Source organism: Nuphar pumila, chromosome 15 (assembly GCF_984573655.1).
Source record: "Nuphar pumila chromosome 15, dmNupPumi1.hap1.1, whole genome shotgun sequence".
Lineage (NCBI taxonomy): Eukaryota > Viridiplantae > Streptophyta > Magnoliopsida > Nymphaeales > Nymphaeaceae > Nuphar > Nuphar pumila.
The window spans coordinates 7,859,635-7,877,985 of NC_143263.1; the positions used below are offsets into that span (position 1 = coordinate 7,859,635).

General features: G+C 37.6%; 2 protein-coding genes across 6 annotated transcripts in view; both read left to right on the forward strand.

The window, feature by feature from the left end:
* Positions 1 to 3,345: 3,345 nt before the first annotated feature.
* Positions 3,346 to 8,198, forward strand: LOC149814361 (serine carboxypeptidase II-3-like). Its single transcript, XM_089989940.1, has 8 exons — positions 3,346 to 3,544; positions 4,180 to 4,287; positions 5,060 to 5,337; positions 6,134 to 6,382; positions 6,532 to 6,647; positions 6,805 to 6,897; positions 7,310 to 7,415; positions 8,025 to 8,198. Exons 1-8 carry the CDS (start codon positions 3,391 to 3,393, stop codon positions 8,196 to 8,198), a joined length of 1,278 nt encoding a protein of 425 aa, XP_089846066.1. The 5' UTR covers positions 3,346 to 3,390.
* Positions 8,199 to 16,067: 7,869 nt separating this feature from the next.
* The window catches only part of ABCA1 (ATP-binding cassette A1), a 198,441-nt gene continuing 196,157 nt past the window's right edge, over positions 16,068 to 18,351 (forward strand). For all 5 annotated transcript variants that reach the window (XR_016428135.1, XR_016428136.1, XM_089990662.1 and 2 more), the window contains exons 1-2: positions 16,068 to 16,285; positions 16,426 to 16,505. Coding sequence is in view for 3 of the 5 variants with exons in the window: in XM_089990662.1 (XP_089846788.1) it covers positions 16,196 to 16,285; positions 16,426 to 16,505 (170 nt within the window). In the remaining 2 variants the exon portion in view is untranslated. The remainder of the gene's footprint in view (positions 16,286 to 16,425; positions 16,506 to 18,351) is intronic.

Here is an 18,351-nt window from a genome sequence, read left to right on the forward strand (position 1 = left end):
TACAAAAAATAGTCACATAATTGAGAAAAAATCACATATATTTAGGAAATTGCATGTGCAAAGGTAAAAAGGTTTTTTTAACATCGAATATTTATGATTTTGGACATGAAGAGAATATCAAAAATTGTAAGGCATTTTGAAAAATGCATCATATTTGGCATACAGTACAATCATTTTCTGAAAAAATATGAAGATTTCACCCCATTTGCTAGGTTGTTTGCATATACAAACGACTATAGCAAATCTTAACCCATATATTACATACATAATATGCATATTATATATGTTTTATGCATGTATTACACATATATTATATCGATTTGCACATATTATATATATTTTCTATATTATCAAGCTTAAAAAATAATGAAAAAAACATGTTTTTAAATTAGTAAGCTCGTGATCAGTTTGCAAAGCTCGGCTCATACGTGAAGAGCTCACAAGCTGAGCCCAAGCAATGGTGTACCCTGAACGATTTAAAACATCTAGCTTGGCTCATTCAGTTTGTTTACCAACCTTATCAATGGGACATCATTAGTTCGAAACCAGAGGGATGTCTTTTGCCACAAGATAGAAGATGAGTATACTCAGTTGGCAGGAAGGACCTCAAGGATTTTACCAATTAGAGACTTGCCAATGTGCAATATTGATGGAGGGCTTTTTCCTTGGCTTAGACAAAAAGAGAAATAAACAAATATTCAGATTTAGTACTTTCTACAAGTTTAAATTTAACTCTCGATCAAATACACTGCGTGAAAAGTCTCAATTTTAATTTTAACAAATCTAGCAATATCATTAAGGGCTTGTTTGTTTCATGCAACTTTCATTGGAAAGTGTTGAGCTGGCAATCTTTTTCACTACCTTTCTTATGTAAATTGAGAGGGCTTGATTTATGATAAATTCTAGCCACTACGATTATATCTAGACAAAGCTGGGAAATACAAAAATTCGTTAAAAGACGCAAGAAATTAATGCAAAATCAGGGAATAAATCAAAATAACAAGAAATACTAGATTCAATCTCAATTATAAATTCTCAACTTGACTGACTCTAATCTTAGATCTTCCCTATATTTATAGGGGAAGACTTTTAATTCTAATGGACTGCCTAAACTGATAACCCTCTAAAAGATAAAACTTATCCTCATGAAACTTGGATGTTGGATCTAAGATCCATTATAAAATAATTCAAATACTAAAATATGCAAACTAAATTCATGGATCTCAAATGATTCAATTAATGAAGTGGACCTAGATATGCATCGCTCTGCTCCTACATCATTATCCCTCGGTTGGAGAAGACTTGCCCTCAAGTCTATATCCTGCTTGCACTTTTTTGTTCGAGTTATGGGTCCACAATATGCAACTTGACCTTTACAATACTCCATAAGCTGAATGGGACTTATTAAATCAACTTCAAAATATAAGAGAAAACTCAAAACATGATTTCTGAACCATCCGTAGTTATCTTCTCTACCTTTCCATTGATCTGGATCAAATAGATCAGGAGCGAAGCATTGCATATCTGGGTCCACTTCATTTATTTAATCATTTGAGATCCATGATATTTAGTTTGCATATTTTAATATTTGAATTATTTTGTAATGGATCTTAGATCCAATATTGAGGTTTCTTGAGGATAAGTTTTATCTTTTAGAAGGTTATCAGTTTAAGGAGTCTATTAGGATTAGAAGTCTTCTCCTATAAATATAAGAAAGATCTAGAATTAGAAGCGGAGAATCCATAATTGAAATTGAATCTAGTATTTCTTGTTATTTTGATTTATTCTTTGCTTTTGCGTTAATTTTTGCATTTTTAGCGATTTCTTGTATTTCTCAATTTTTTCTTGATATAATCGTAGAATTTATCATAAAATGGAACCCTCTGGATTTACATCACTTTCCCACCATGAATGGAACAAATATCAAATCATGGTGGGAAAGTGCCATGATGGCACAAGTGAGCCCCAGTTTTTCTCACCACCTATCACTTTTATAACTCCCCCCTATGAAAGCTTTCTCATGGATGGAAAGGCTGAGCTGGCAGAATTTTGTAAAGATTCTTGAAAGAACTTTCCCTTTCATGGGAACGAAACAAATGAACCCCAAAAGTTTGGATCCAAATTCAACTCTAAATCAGATTTAGTTTGAAACCCAGTTCAGATTCAGAATTACTTTCCATTAATCAGATTCAAATCTGGATATACCATGACCGGGACCATATACAACCCGTTTTCACCTTTAATGGTGACTACCGTTTCACCAATGGGCGGTGATATGCCATATCACTTAATCTGGGCTCCTTGTTTTGGATAGAGTAGATATCAGGTGATATGCTATACGCCATGGATGGATGGTGAGTGGGATCTTCGCCGTTTGCACATTCAGGTGGGCCCACCCTAACAGCAGTAGTAACGGCAACGGATAGTGATGATCAGTGATGTGGCGTATCGCCTAATTGGGGCTCCTTTTTACCGGATAGTCATTTTGATCAGGATGGCAAGTAGGATGCCTACCCGAAAAACGGATAACAAATAGGTGGATCAAGAGGGATCTGATCAAAGTCGTGTTACCATCAATTCTTCTCTTTTATCAATGTCTACCTGTTTTTTATTAATTGATTTGGATATAATCAAGCCATAAAGGTTGCAAATTATTTTTATTTTTATTTTTATTTGTTGATGGTAAAAAAAGGTAACCAGATGGTAACTCTTGATCCTTAAAGAGAGAGAGATTACCAACAAAGATACCAACCTTCACTCAAATATTTCTTTATGGAGATTGGAATTCACCAACCTGATTCTAACAGAGAGAGAAAATGGGGATCCTCGCCATAAAAATCGGAACAGATATTCAAACGCAAGGGTTCGTTGAAACTTGCCAATTTGATAAACCAACCGAACAGAGAACCATATCCCATCCTGATACATGATAACTCAAAACAATTACCTTCTCTTTACATTTACAAGTCATACCTATTCATCTACGGCAACATCATTGACACCTACCATAACTAAAAACCAAGCCATACAAAATCAGCAATTTTCTTCCTCACAACCCCACTTTAAATACAGGAGATACCAAAGCAAACCATAGCAAAGTTTCACAAAGTGGTCGTGTAAGTCACCGTATAGCCCCCTAATAGTGCAGCAGCAATGGGGAAAACCATCAATGGTGGTCTTATTTTGTTGGTTTTGGTCTCTTTGATCTCGAGCACATGCGAAGGTCGCCAGACGCATGCACTTGATCGCCTTAGGAAAGCCAAGAGAGAAGGGAAGGTCGACACAAGATCTTGGGGTGCTGTTAAAGATGCCAAATTGGATACTTTGGAAGCACTCTTCTCTCAGAAGAAGGTCTATTCTCAACAAGGATTGAAGGAGAAAGACAGGATTATGAGATTGCCAGGGCAGCCTAATGTAGACTTTGAGCAGTATGCTGGGTATGTCACAGTGGATGAAGACGCAGGGCGAGCCTTTTTTTACTACTTTGTGGAAGCTGTTGGATTCAACAGTCGGTCTAAACCTCTTCTTCTATGGCTTAATGGAGGTAATTTCAGATACATCCTACATTAAATCTTAGTTGTTCAATCAACTGTTAGCATTAGTCCATATTTTCACCTAGATGTGAACTAATCGTAGCGGTCAATATGCATCAGTTGGATGGCTAGGATCAAAATAAGATCCTCTAACATATGTCAGAGGGCATCTTTTTTCTCTCCTCTCTCATCATGTCAGGAGAGGGTGTTGTGTGTTCTCCCCGGAACACAAATTACACATCGTTTTATGGCGCCAATGGCAGGAAAGAGTACTTAACTATTTGCAAACTCTGGTGAGAGGACATTTTTGTCCTTTACTTGAAACATCGTTTCATGGTGCTAATGGCGGGAAAGGGTACTTAAGTCTTTGCAAATGCACCGGACTTTGATGCTAAGTGATGCAGACACACATGAGAAAATGAGCCCCACGTGCTTACATAAGTGGCACTCATTCAGACCCGAGAACACCCACCTGCATGTTCTTGGGGGAAACATATAACCTGCTTCATCATGTCAGACGATAGGATCCTCTCTCTCTCTCTCTCTCTCTCTCTCTCTCTCTCTCTCTCTCTCTCTCTCTCTCTCTCTCTCTCTCCTGTGTGTGTGTGGCGTGCCTATATTGATGCATGAAATTGAATATGTTTAGGCCCTGGATGCTCTTCTTTGGGTTTTGGAGCCATGGAAGAACTAGGACCGTTTAGAGTTGTTAGTGATGGCCAAACTCTTTACAGAAACAAGTATGCTTGGAACAATGGTACGTCTCACCACTTTTTTCTTTGTTAATTTTTGTTTTTTTTTGTGTGCACCCAGTTAAAATGGGGAAGATTTGGATATTCAGTATATGTGGCAAAGATACATTGACTGATTTTTGACATATTGCGTTTGAATACAATTTTTTTATGTTGAATCCAGCAATCTTCCAAATTAACTCACTTTTCTGGATAAAGAGACACACACATACTGCCCCCTCCTTCCAACTGGGTGGAATCATGGGATCCACTGATAGGACCGAGTATCTTACAAAGTACTGGGTCAGATCACTAGATCTCCTCTCCATACACACTCAGGAATACTTCTGCCCCAACTTTTCTCACATTTTACCAAATGAGATTATACCCGAGGAACTCAATGCCTCGTGTTAAGCTATCACTTTGGAGACACTTGTTAAAAAAAAAGGGTTCAAATCTTTCTCTCTCTCTTAGATCACGTTATAGCGTGTTCTAATGTTCTATTTACTATGTATTCCAAGATGATGTTTTAGACGATTTTTAGACTTATATATTTATAAGTTGAGTTGTCAGTCTTTCACCATCTCAAAATTTGAACTTGATGGTATATTAAACATTAATAATGCTTGTTAAACAAATCTATGCGGCTAGATCCATACAAACACACCATATGGCTGTATCATGGCTCAGAACCACCATATATTTTCTCATATAACAGATTGAATTTTGAAAGTGAATTTGGATCTTTAATATATTTCTCTATGTACTAATTCACATTCTTTCCATTATGATGTACAGTGGCAAACATTTTGTTCGTGGAATCGCCAGCAGGAGTGGGCTTCTCTTATTCAAATACTACAGAAGATTATAGCAGCAATGGAGATCAACATACAGCTTTGGATAATTATGCTTTTCTTGTGAATTGGTTGGAGAGGTTTCCAGATTTCAAGGGCAGGGATTTCTTCATTGCAGGAGAGAGTTATGCAGGGCATTATGTGCCTCAACTGGCTCATACCATCCTCCAGAACAACAAGTGGCCCAAGAGAACTATCACTATCAACCTCAAAGGAATCAGTGTAAGCCTTTTTCTGTTTTCCCTCCCCATTGAAAGGCTGCACTAGGTACATGCAATATCTTTTGAGATTTCTCTTTTAATGGAAGCTTTTGAGATTGAATATGCAAAGTTTTTTGTTAAAAGAAAAAGCATGATGTGCAATGAAAAAAATATCAAGTTTAGCATCATGAGAAAGGCACTTGAGGTCTTGCCAGGGCCCTGTTGTTAGGTCACTGCTTTCTCTAACTTTGGAATTCAGAATTGCTCTCTCTCTTCTCTCTCTCTCGTTAGTGATAGTGGTTCGTCAGTGAAGTCTCCTCTGAAGACTAACTTTTGCTTCTTGGTCTAAATGAGTTTGTCATCAGTTTATAAGGCTGGTAAAGGAGATGAGCAGTTCGCTGTTGGGCACAGCTCCGTTTGTAAAATGGGCTCGTCTAGCTGAGCTACAAGTCAACTCATTTAGGTATACAAGTTGAGTATGAACAGGGAAGCTCCACTTGACTTGGCTCGTATAAGCTTGTTTTATATAACATTATTATATATAAATATATTTTATATTTTATGCATGTACATATTAGGTTTTATACATGAAAAAACACTTCAGAAACATTTTTCCTAGAAAAGGACCCAGCTTGTGATCGGCTCTACTCATCTCATGACGGGTTCACGAGCCGAACTCGGCTCGTTCAGTTCATTTACCAGCCCTAATCAGCAAGCATGATTAACAGATGTGGATAATAAAAAGTGATGCTAGCTAGAGAAATACTTTTCTCTCGTCCAAACTAATTTTTACTTGTTTTTTATGCTCGAAATTATAGATTGGCAATGGTGTGCTGAATGACTTGAGTGATGACAAGGGGATGTATGACTACTTTTGGACGCATGCAATGATATCCGATGAAACCATCCAGTCCATCCATGAGAATTGCTATCCCTCCCACATCCCCCAAGAAGATGACGAGTGCAACAAGGCACAGAATGCAGCATGGACGCTTATAGAAAATGTTGATGTATACAACATCTATGCTCCACTATGTCATGGTCATTCTACAAAGAAACACTCTTTGGTGAATCTCTCTCTCTCTCTTTCTTCTGGGCCAGCGGCTCCTGCGTGCACCCGTTTTGTCTGTCTTATGTTCTCTCTCTCTCTCTCTCTCTCTCTCTCTCTCTCTCTCTCTCTCTTATGTCACTAACAATGACTTTTGTGTTTGGCTAGGCAAATTTCGACCCTTGCTCTGATGACTATGTGGACAACTATCTTAATCTGCCAAGTGTACAAGAAGCCCTTCATGCCAACGTCACCGGACTCGAATGGCGCTGGTCTGCCTGCAGGTACTATAGAAACCAATTACCTTGAAAGGTACTCAGCCCATTCACTTATAGCCACGTCCCCGCACAAGCTACTTGGCCGATCACTGAATCTGGTCCCTCTCTCCTCCCCAATCAATTTTTTTGTTAATTGGCAGTGATCATCTTGTGAAAATTGCAGTGATGTGATCAGTGAATGGAGTGATAGTGCGGAGACAGTCTTACCTCTTCTTAAAGAATTCATGGAGAATGGGATTAGGGTTTGGGTGTTTAGGTAAGCTTGGAAAAGTTTTCTTTTTGGTTGTTCACTCAATTTATTCTATATTGAGTAAATTCATGCTTTATATGTTAAACCATAGTTGTCAATCTAAATACATCAAAAGCTCACTGCCACCAACATGAAATCAAAACTTCCAGGTTTTGGAAATGTATTTTTCATGTTAGATATGTTCTACTTATTTTTAATTGTTAAACATATAGAACACATAGGTACCATCAGATTAAAAAAAAAAAAACTCCAAAAACCAGTTTTTCACCATAATTAAACATCCTCATTGATTGAATAAATAGCTATGAGTGAAATAGTTATTTTCAGACACAACTGTTTGTAGAAATCTACAAGTCACTCTGTTTTCCATTATGTCACTGAAGAAGGCAACTTTCTAACGCCATTTTTCTTGGTACAGTGGGGACACCGATGCTAGGGTGCCCGTCACATCAACAAGGTATTCTCTAAGCCAGCTAAAATTGCCAGTTGCTACACCATGGTATCCTTGGGCCTTCAATGAAGAGGTATGGTATGCTAAAGTTATATATATAAGGGGTAATACATTTGTGCTAAATGAAATATGTTAAATGAAACATGCTAAATGGGTTTTTCTAGCTTTTTTCATTTTATCTTTAAATTCTGACCGCACGGATGTGATTTATGTAATTGATTTTATAGGGATCATCTATTGAAGCACCCGATTCTGACACATGGGTGGGTTTTTATAAGGTTCAAAAAATCAATGTTCCAAAATCTTTGTAAATTTTTTAGGCTCCAAACATCATTTTTTTCATCCAAAACATATGATCTATTGAAGCATTCAATTCCGACATATGGGTGAGTTTTTATAAAGTTCGAAAAATCAATGGTCCAAAATCTTTGTAAAATTTTTAGGCTCCAAACATCATTTTTTTTGTCGAAAACATATAATCCGGGTGTGGATTCCTAGTAAATCAACCATGCTCAACACATATATGGGGTCGGAACCTTGAAGAAAATACCAAATGAGCCAAAAAACCCATTTAGCATATTTCATTTAGCATGGACATATATTGAGAGAGAGAGAGTGTGTTCTATCATTTTGTCCAAGATTGGTGATTTTATGCCCCTTTTTCTCTTAACTTTTGTTGCAGGTTGGAGGATATACATTTATTTATCAGGGCAATTTAACATTTGTGACTATAAGGGGAGCAGGGCATGAGGTTCCCAGTTATCAGCCAGGCAGAGCTCTTTCTTACATCAAGCATTTCCTTCTAGGGACACCCCTCCCCATCTTTGATTCGATTACTAGGTTCCTCATTAGTTGATTGCCGTAGGATAATTCTTTGGAGGGGAATTTGGACCTTAGGTCTCAATGGGTTACATCTAGTTAGTTTAGATTTTACAGAGATTTATTCGGGCAATTTGTCATTAGCATTTGTTTTGTGCTGCACTCATTGAAATGGTTAGACAATGCTCATTGAAAGAATTGGATGTCAAACGGGTGGCTGTTTGTCCATCAAGTTGCTTGCTTTTTTTAATTATAAAATAATTATTTCATGGTTCATTTGTTTGTTATCTTATTAGTAGGGGTGGCAATTTCTGACACGACCCGCCAACCCGACCCACCAACCCGCCTCTTAGGCGGGTTTGGGTTGGGCTTAAGCCAACCCGTTTAATAAACGGGTTGACCCGTGTAACCCGTTTATTAAACAGGTCGGGTTCGGGTTGGGGGTATGCCAACCTGCCAACCCGGCTGACCCGTTTAATAAACGGGTTAGGCGGGTGGGTCAACCCGCCAACCCGCCAACCCGACCCGCCAACTTGCCTACCTGCCAACCCGATCCGTCAACCCGACCCGCCAACCTGACCCGCGAACCTGAAAACCCGTTTACCCGACCCAACCCATTTATTAAATGGGTTGGCGGGTCGTGTCGGGTTACCCGTTTATTAAACGGGTCGGGTTCGTGTTTGCCACAGCCGACCCGTTTAATAAACGGGTCGGGTTCAGGTTGAGGTATGCTGACCCGCCAACCCGCCAACCCGACCCGATTGCCACCCCTACTTATTAGTATGTGAGGAAATTTGTCATATTGAATCCTAAGCAAGACTTGTGGTATACCGATACCATCATTTGACATAGGATGTCATACATTCAATCTTAGCCTCCCAACCAATGTCCAGATTTGACTACACTTCTCAAATATATGTGGATTATTGATCCTAGCCGTCCATATGCATCAGCTCGACTGCTAGTATGGGATCCTTTTTGTACCTGGTCTTGTCAAGCCAGCTACATCAGTATAATATACGTTCATGACAAATAAAACAAGGGATTTTGTCCAACATAAGACAGATTTCCACATTACTTTGAGAACATTTTAATCTTTAGGCAGTGATAATGTGTCCCGGTTAGATGCTATAGTGACAAATGTCACGAACATTTCGAAAATATGGAGTCACCATTTTAAATGTCTCATAAGCAAAACAATGATGAATACATTTTGTTTTATAGTTCTCAAAATTTTCAAGATTTTTATCACACATTGTAACTTTAATTTGTTTAATTAATTTTGCCTGAGGTTCTTTCAAAAAAAATTGCAAGGTTTTGAAATCTCATGATAAATTCTACCAGGGCTTGTTTTTAAATTAAAGCTCTACCTATAGGAAAAGTAGTAGCTGCCTACCACTTTTCTGGTGTACTGCAAGTGAATAGGCCTTTTGCAGATGTGTTTGATATAGTCGATTTGCTAGGAAACAATACTTGAATCATTTTCTTTTTTAAATATCATTTAAAGCCTTGAATATTTATAAAAAAATTGGATTGTTGATTTTGAAACCTTATAAAAGCCTACCTGCGTCAAAATCAGACGATTCAATAGCCTATTCCTATAAAATCAAGCATGTTAAACACATGCACGTTCGTATTTAATGAAAACATGAAGAAACCTTCATAATCATATGTTAAAACATTCAACCCTTTTCATTTTTATGAGGATGAATAAGTATTTTTTAATTTCAAAAGACAGTACATGAAACCAACTTGAATCATATTTTTTCAGGTGCCTGAGGTTCCATACTTTACACTTTCTAAGGCCTCGTTTGTTTCATTCCCATGTAAAAGACATGGGAATGGGCACGGATTTGCCACGCATGTTCAGCCCATGTGGTCATGGACGTATGAATGGACACAAAAGTGGTAGGTGGTTGGAAAAGCTGGAGCCCACTTTGACCAGCTTTCTATGTATCCAATAGCAAATGGGGTTAGATCTATCATATCCTGATCCAGAATTCTGCCATGCATTTTGAATCGGATCTAGATCCGTTTTATAGTTGGTAGTTGACAAGCTTGGGTTGTGTTTAGCTGACATGAGACAAAACCAGGTTTTCTAGAAACCTGGTTTTGCTTTCAAACCTGGTTTCTGACAAACTTGGCTTGCCAAAAGTCAGGTTTTGTTGGTGTTTTAGATGACACGAACCTTGAAAAACTATGTTTTGGTTTTCAAAGCTTATAAAACAAAGGAAAAAACCAAAAAAAAAAAATAGGCCGGCCATTTCCCCTGGCCAGAGAATGGCCGGGCTGATGCCTCAATGCTAACGACGCAACATCCGCCATTTCCTGGCCAGTGCACGGCCGGAAAATGGCCTAAAATTAAAAAAACAGGAAAAAATAAATCAAACAAAAAATAGGCCCAGCCATTTTCCGACAAGTCACTGGCCACAAATGGCCAGCCTGATGCCTCCTGGACAGGGAAACAACAGCACGACCATTTTCCTGCCAGTGGATGGCCGGAAAATGACAAAAATTTAAAATAAATGAAAAAATAAACAAAACCACTGATCGGAAAATGGCCAGTGGCTGGCCGAAAAGTAAAAATTTACAAAAACATGCAAAAGGGAAAATTAAAAAAAAATGGCCGGCCATTTTCTGGCAAGTCACTGACCGGAAAATAGCTGGACTAGTACCACCTCACGAGGGTGTACCAGCCTTTGGCTTGTATAAATTGCTGCTGTATAGCCAGCAGGACCAGAACCTATGATTACTAAATTCTCAATACCTTTGGCTTCGACTGCAATTATCACAAAAGAAGAGCATTAGACCTGTGTATAACATCATCCATATCTTGCGTATCGGTTTATTGCATTCAGAATAGCAATTACAAGAATTAGGCAAGCTTTGTGAAAGTTACAAAACCAAAATAATAACCATCTAATATCATGAGCATACAATGGCAAAAACTACAGTGCAGAAAGATCATCCAAAATTTTCACCATGTCATTTTCATGTCTGATCTGAACACAGAAACCACAACAAGAGACGCAGATCTGGTTCAAGATATTTTTTATTAAAAATAATCACATTTTTTTATTCTTGTTTATTTGAAATATTCATACTAATGAGAGAGACTATATACTTCTATACATTATTCATATGACATATTAATTTAAATATGCAAATGAAATATTCATGGTCAAATTGAAAATATAAATCAATATAAGAGACCATAAATAATCAATTAAAATATCTAAGCATATTTAGATTGATCAATTTTTAAATAATTTATACTTGTAATTATAAAAAATATGTAATTATATATAATCAACAATCATTGACATGATTTTAATTAAGATCAAACTTATTTAAATAAGCAACTAAATCTACTAAAATAGAAACCATTTGATTGTCATGCAATTTTAAATATAAAAGATGAATTAGTTTTTGGCGGACAAAATTTAGAGAATTGAATAAGCTTTTTAACACATGAAAAAATATGAAATTTTGACATATGTTTGCAAAGTTATGGCTTTTGCAAGCTGATTATATTAAGTATTATCCGACCTCACATTACTATTCAACCCAAATATAGGTAATAAATAATAAATATAACTTGGTAACAACAACAAAAGAGAGAAGAGAAAATGTACCTTCCACCAACCAAAATTTCTCAATTTATATTGATAAAAATAAAAATAAAAATACAAGGCTAAAACAACTTGTTTTAACCTGAACCACCACTCATAATAACCTATATTTTTATGGGTTCATAAAAAAAATGTATTTAAACCATGATCATGAACAAATGCACTTGTATCAAGTGATTAGCGAAATACTTTAGTATTCCATCAATATTTATCAACTTAGTTCATTGTGACAGTTAATGATCATTGAAAGAATGGATCGCAAACAGATGGCTGGTTTGCCCAGCAAATTGCTTGTTTTTTTATAATAAAATAATTATTTTATGGTTCATTTGTTTTTTTCTTATATGTATGCAGGGAAATCTGCCGTATTGAATCCTAAATGAGACATGTCGAGTACCAACCCTATCATTTGACATAGGATGTGTTTCATCCTGCATTCAATCCTAGTCGTCCAACCAACGACCAAGATTAGACCACAGTTCCAAACTAGATGTGGAATTATTTTAGCCCTACGACTTCTAAAACAAGATATTTTTTTTACCAAGCCTTGTGCATGTGTCAAGCCAGCTTTACCTAATTACCTGCGTAATATATATTTATGATAAATAAAACAGTGGACTTTGACCAACATAAACCAGATTTTCCCAATTTATTCTGAGAGCATTTTAAAGTCTTTAAGCAGCGATAATGTATCCCAGTTAGAAGCTATAGTGACAAATGTCGGCAACATTTTGAAAATATCACCAAAAGATTGCTTCAGTCACCATGTTAAATGCCGCAAAAATTGTGATTGGCAAACTATGATGAATAAATTTTGTTTTTATAATTGTCAAGTTGTTCTAAATTTTTATTACATAAATTGTAATTTTTAGTTTGTTTAATTTTGTTTGTGGCTCTTTCAAAAGAATTTGCAAAGTACTTGCCACCATGGTGCAAACCAAAAGTACCAAACTTCGTTTGTTGTCAGCATCGCAATTTTGGGTATTTCTATAATTAAAAAATATAACGTAATTAAATAAAACAACGTTATTTGTCTTAAATGAAATATAATCATATTTTCACTTTTTCAAAGCATTTAGATGCCAAAAAAATTTACATTTAAAAAAAATCTCTCTTACTGCAACCGTGCCTAAAATTTTTAAACCATTTGAAGAAAGAAGTAACTTCTAGCTTTGGTTCTTCGAGATAATTCTTTGGATTAAGTAAGAAGGAAGAAGATGCCTCTTATTCCTACCTTGATTAGATCGTTTGAGATAGCCAGAGTTGGAAGCCTGGAATAACTAATTGTGAATACCTCAAAAATTTTTTTTAAATGATGTAAATATTTTCTTTTTTTGAGTAATTGAGTCACTTTTAAATTTAAATTCCAGTTTATTTCTCAGATTTTACTGAAATTAAATTTATTTTATATATTTGACTCGAGTTCGGATCTGAATCTAATATCAGAATCCAAATATGAGCTTCGTTATCCAATTTTTAAACCAATTTCTTAAAATTACCAAAAGAACTTTTTGAAAGGCTCAGACAGTTCGTCCGATATTCGTTTGGATCAAACTTAATGTCTATTAGTCCATTACCATCCTGTTGACTTTTAAAGTTTCCCTTGAGTAGAGAGCGAGAGAGGGTAATCTGGTGCTCATACAAACAACTTCGATGATAGGCAAGAAGAGGACTCAAGCTTAGCAGTCGACGAGGGAGAGACCCTCTGTTTTGACCATATCCTTTGTAAATGGATCGTAAAAAAGAGAAGGGTAACTAAGTAATTTTATGTTATCTAACCATGAGTAAGCCCACCTGAGTTTAGGGGTGGACATGTGGCCAGAAGGCCGTATTGAGGCCTGAGCCCAAGCTTGGGTTAGGTCAGGCTGGTCTTTTTAAGGTCGACCCAGTTAATAGATGGGGCTTGTTGGGAGCAGCCCTGCCCGATGGCCACCATTACCTGAGTTTGTAAAAGTAGGTATTTGAGAATTATTTTTATAAATTAGATGGGTTTTTGTAAAATCTTAAAGGTTATGCCTGTAAAAGTAAATGAATGAAAAGTTCGGTGGGTTTTTCTCATTTTTCTTAAATAACCCATTTTCATGTATTTTTTTATTTCAAAAGACAATACAGGAAACCAACAAGAATCACAATTTTTCAAAAGAGGGATGTTCACATGTGGTTGCATAGGACAGTTTCTAAGAAAATTATGGCGCATAGAAGGAATTTCAGAAAAGTGCATGTTTGTCATGCCGTGCGAGTCTTGAAACTAGTGATTGTAAATCAGAATTAGGAGTGAGCAACGGGCCTTGCAGTAGGGATGGCAATCGACAGCGGGAGGGGTGGGGGACAAGGTCTCCACCTCTGCCCCGTTTCAAAATCTGAACCTCTATCATCGCACAGGGATGGATTTTAACCTTCACCCTTGCCTCCATCCCCGTTTGATGTCTTTCATCCCTAGTCCAAAGGGGGAGAGGCTGAGCCTGATTTCTCCTCGGTCTATTGTCATCCCTTACAAGGATTGGGGATGGGGCAGCTGGGCGAGGCAAGGTGGGGATGGGGCGCGGCAGGGCTAGGCGGGGATGGGCCAGGGTGGGGGAAAGTGTAAGTCCATCCCCACACGAGGATGGATTTTAACCTTCATCCCTGGTCCAAACGGGGTGAGGCGGGAAGGGGCCTCATTTTTCCCGATCCACTGTCATTCCTACCTGGCAGTCTGATGGGTCAAGCCGACTCAGCCCATCATAGGCCGAGTTTGGGCTAAGGTTTTAGGTTTTGGTTTGTTAGGTACTGGGCCGAAACTTGAAAATTAAAAATATTAATTATTATACAATAACTTGGTGATTATTACTATTTACTTAATTAATAATATTAATTTTATGAAAACTAAAAAGATAATTAATTGAGTGTATGAAAACTTGTTAATTATTACTATTTACAAATAGATTTGGGACCTGACCCACGCCCGTTGAGCTAATGAGTCAGGCCATGAACTGCTCTTCAAACCCGTGTACGTTAAGAACCGGGCCAAAACCGGAGACTGCACTTAAAGCTCGGTGGGCCCAGCTCTTAAGGTCACCCGTGCCGGATGCCCATCCCTCAATATGTTTTTTCAAGGTTAGAAGGACATGAAAAAATTAAAGTTGTGGTTGTGATTGCCACAGGTGGTTGCTTGTACCTTTAATCTTTTGAAAGTAAATGACAATATTGACCTTGTATTCTACTTTCTCACCTGCCACCAAAACAAACATGCAAGGTTGGTTGTTGAATGAAAATTTCCGTTCCATTGTGCCAGCGTTGAAAACTTCAAGTATGAGCCTGACCTATGAGAAAGTGTAGCGTGCAAGTGGGTCAGACCTGATGGAAGGTATTTCGGGTCAAATATGAGCAACAAAAAAAAACAAGTATTGTTGGGTCTCGGTCAAAATTGAATGAATAAATATACAGGTATGAAATAGGGTCAGAACCAGGGCTGCCGTACCCATTTTATCTATTTCGCGTGAAAATCATCTTAATAGAAAAGGGGATAGATCTGTCATATTCGGGTCTGAAATTCTACCATGCGTGTTGAGTCGGATCCAGATCTAGGACAAGACCTACTCATTAAAAGTCGGATCGGATCCACTAGTGTTGTGTCAACTATGAATCGGCCCATATCTGAACGGTTTTCAACCCTAAGTTTAAGGTGTCCCTTAGCCGAGGCACGGGTATATTTAATCCGAAGACAGGCAAATCCTTATTGAATTTGTTTTGGATACATGAATTACGAAAGTCTGCTGGTATTAATCTAAGTTGGGCCTAAAAGATCCCAACTTAACCTGTATGAAATGGACATAGTCTGCTGGTAAACGAGTTGAACAAGATGAACTTGAAGTGTTCAAGCTTGGTTGATTCTTGTTGTCAGCCAAGCCGAGTTCGAGCCTGTAATCAACCCGAGTTAAATGAGCCGAGTTTAAGATGTTTTGTTTAATGAAAAAATACATCGTTTTAGAGCTGAAAGAAATAAGATTACCCAAAAATACATGTAAAGTTTATAGAATCTAAAAAACACGATCTTGTAAAAAAATACATTTTTGGAAATTCATGATTTAACGTGACATTAATTCATTTTTTTTTCAAAATAACGCGCGAAGATTCCGCGAACAAGATTTGTGAATGTTGCCAAAGTCCCGCGGGTAGAAAAACGGGGAATGCAACGACTTTCCCATGACGCGACCCGCGAAACGAAGGCGTGAAACTCATTTCAGAAACTATTTTCCCACCGTCGGCCCTCCGATCTTCAACTTTCCCTTCTCTTTTTTAATCATATCTCTTTCTCTCTCTCTCTCTCTCTCCTACTTCCTGTTCTCTCAATTTTCTTCCTTCTAGATTCCACCGTTTGGATTCTCAGAGTGGCGGGGGGGAGAAAGAAGAAAGGGCGGAGATGGACGAGCGCTCTCGTCGACAACTCAAGGCGATTCTGCGCAAGAATTGGCTGCTCAAGTGTCGCCATCCATTAACTACTGCGGCCGAGGTTCGGCTTTTTCCCACCGACCATCACATTCTTCTCTGCTTCGTCTAGGGTTTTGGGGAATTAGGGTTTCTTTCCGATGGTGATGTTGCTTCTGGACTGAGAGTGCTGGGGTTTTTGTGCTCTTTTTCTCACTTTTGTAGGTGCTCCTTCCGACGATCGTCATGCTTCTGCTTATCGCTGTGAAGACGAGGGTTGATACCGAGATACATCCCACCCAGCCGTGAGTTTTTCTGCTTTCTTTCTTTTGATCGTGATGGGTCTCTTGTTCCTTTTGCTCGTTATGGAGTTTTCTTTCAATTTGGTGGCCCGTTGCTTGTTGACAATGGTGTTTTTGTTATGTCCTGTGGAATTCTTACGTGTTTTGTTTGACTGTTCGTCTGTGTTTCTGGTAATCGAAACGTTGTTATTGTGCGAGTGAATGATTGAAGTTGGTTATGCGCGAATTGCTCTTGGTTGCTGGTTGTATGACTATGACCCCAAACTGAGTTGAATTTTAGTGGCTTATCGACTTTGTTGTTGGTATTGATGTTTCATTACGTTAATGAAGAAATCGGAAGCTCGTACTGGCACTTGTATCCAGTTTCTTCTTTGAGATAGCATATGTATTACGTTCATACATATAGAAGCATACGTACATACATGTGCATTCAGTATATACGACATATACATGCATACATACACGCACACATATAGATATGTACGATCTACGTAACTACTTGTATCTGGTTTCTTTGTAACATATCATCCAGTAGCTGTTGGTACGATCTACATACCTACTTGTATTTGGTTTCTTCGTAACATATAACCTGCTAGCTGTTGGCCGTTGTTTAGTTTCCGGAATTGCTTTGCCCGCTTAAGGGGTCCTGTTTGTCTACAGGGAACCGTGGGAAAAAGGTACACCCTGCAGGCTGCAAGAAGCAGCTTGTGTAGTATCCTGGTTTTAGCATCTAGCCTAGGCTTCCTAGTTGGCTAAGTGCTGGTCGACTGACTAGTCCCCAACTAGTCGTCTTCCCTCTTTTTTCTTTTTTAATTACGGCTTTTTGAGTTAAAGGGGGTTGAATTTTGTCCATCAACAACACCCCCAAAAAAGGAAAAAAAAAGAAAAAGAAAAAGAAAAAGAAAAAGAATAAGAAAAAGAAAAAGAAAAAAACTTATATATATATATTAGATTTCTTGTGACTTTTTTTTTCATATTTACTGTATATATTTTCCAGATATATGTATGCTGTACTGATTGTTAAATACATATTCACACACACACAATGTATATTTTCTTTGCTTATTGCTGAATATATATAGTTATAATTATAATTTCTTTTATGTCTTTTAATTACATGTTTAATGCATCTTTTCTATTAAAATTAATGATTATAAATTTCTATTTGTCTTATTTTTTTTTTTGTGTTCCTAATTGATCAACTAGTCCCACCTAGGAGGCACCTAGCACTTTTGACTACATAGCCAAGACTGCTCCTTCTTTATCAATTCAGAAACCACATGCCATTCTGCGTGCTTTATTGGACTCATCCTGTATGTTGCTTTGCGACCTCCTCCATCCTCTCCTTGATGATCATTACACCTTGAGGTGTTTGGATCTCGAAAATGAAGTCACACTCGAAGGAGATATACAACTTTATTGGTTGCAAAGGAGTATAGGAGAAACTATGTTCGTACCTACAAACCCCTACACTATGAAAGGCCAAATGATGAGAAGCAAGATAATGAGTATGAAAGAAAGAAAGTTATTTGCTACTATTGTCGTGAACTGGGACACATAAAAATATATGGTCTTAAATTGAAGAAACCTTACAAGAAGAAGGTTGCCTCTCTTGGACCTCCACAAGAGTCAAGTGAACCATCTATTGAAAACATGTCCTTAACACAATTAGTGGAGACTCTTCAACCTTTACTCAAAGGAGCATCCTCATCCACTGGAGCCGCGGTTTCTTCCTTCAGCACATCTGATCCCTGTAAATCTTTTCAGCTTCTTGACCCAGGTTCCTCTTTTCATATGACACCAAATAGTGATATGTTATCCGAATGTTATAACTCAAGTGGGTCAAATG

Bases quoted from the DNA above. Each gene is read 5' to 3' on its own strand.
- LOC149814361 (XM_089989940.1), top strand. From the start codon at position 3,391: ATGAGATTGCCAGGGCAGCCTAATGTAGACTTTGAGCAGTATGCTGGG. The intron at 5,338-6,133 runs GTAAGCCTTTTT...TCGAAATTATAG, and splicing joins TCAACCTCAAAGGAATCAGT to ATTGGCAATGGTGTGCTGAA. The intron at 7,416-8,024 runs GTATGGTATGCT...CTTTTGTTGCAG, and splicing joins CTTGGGCCTTCAATGAAGAG to GTTGGAGGATATACATTTAT.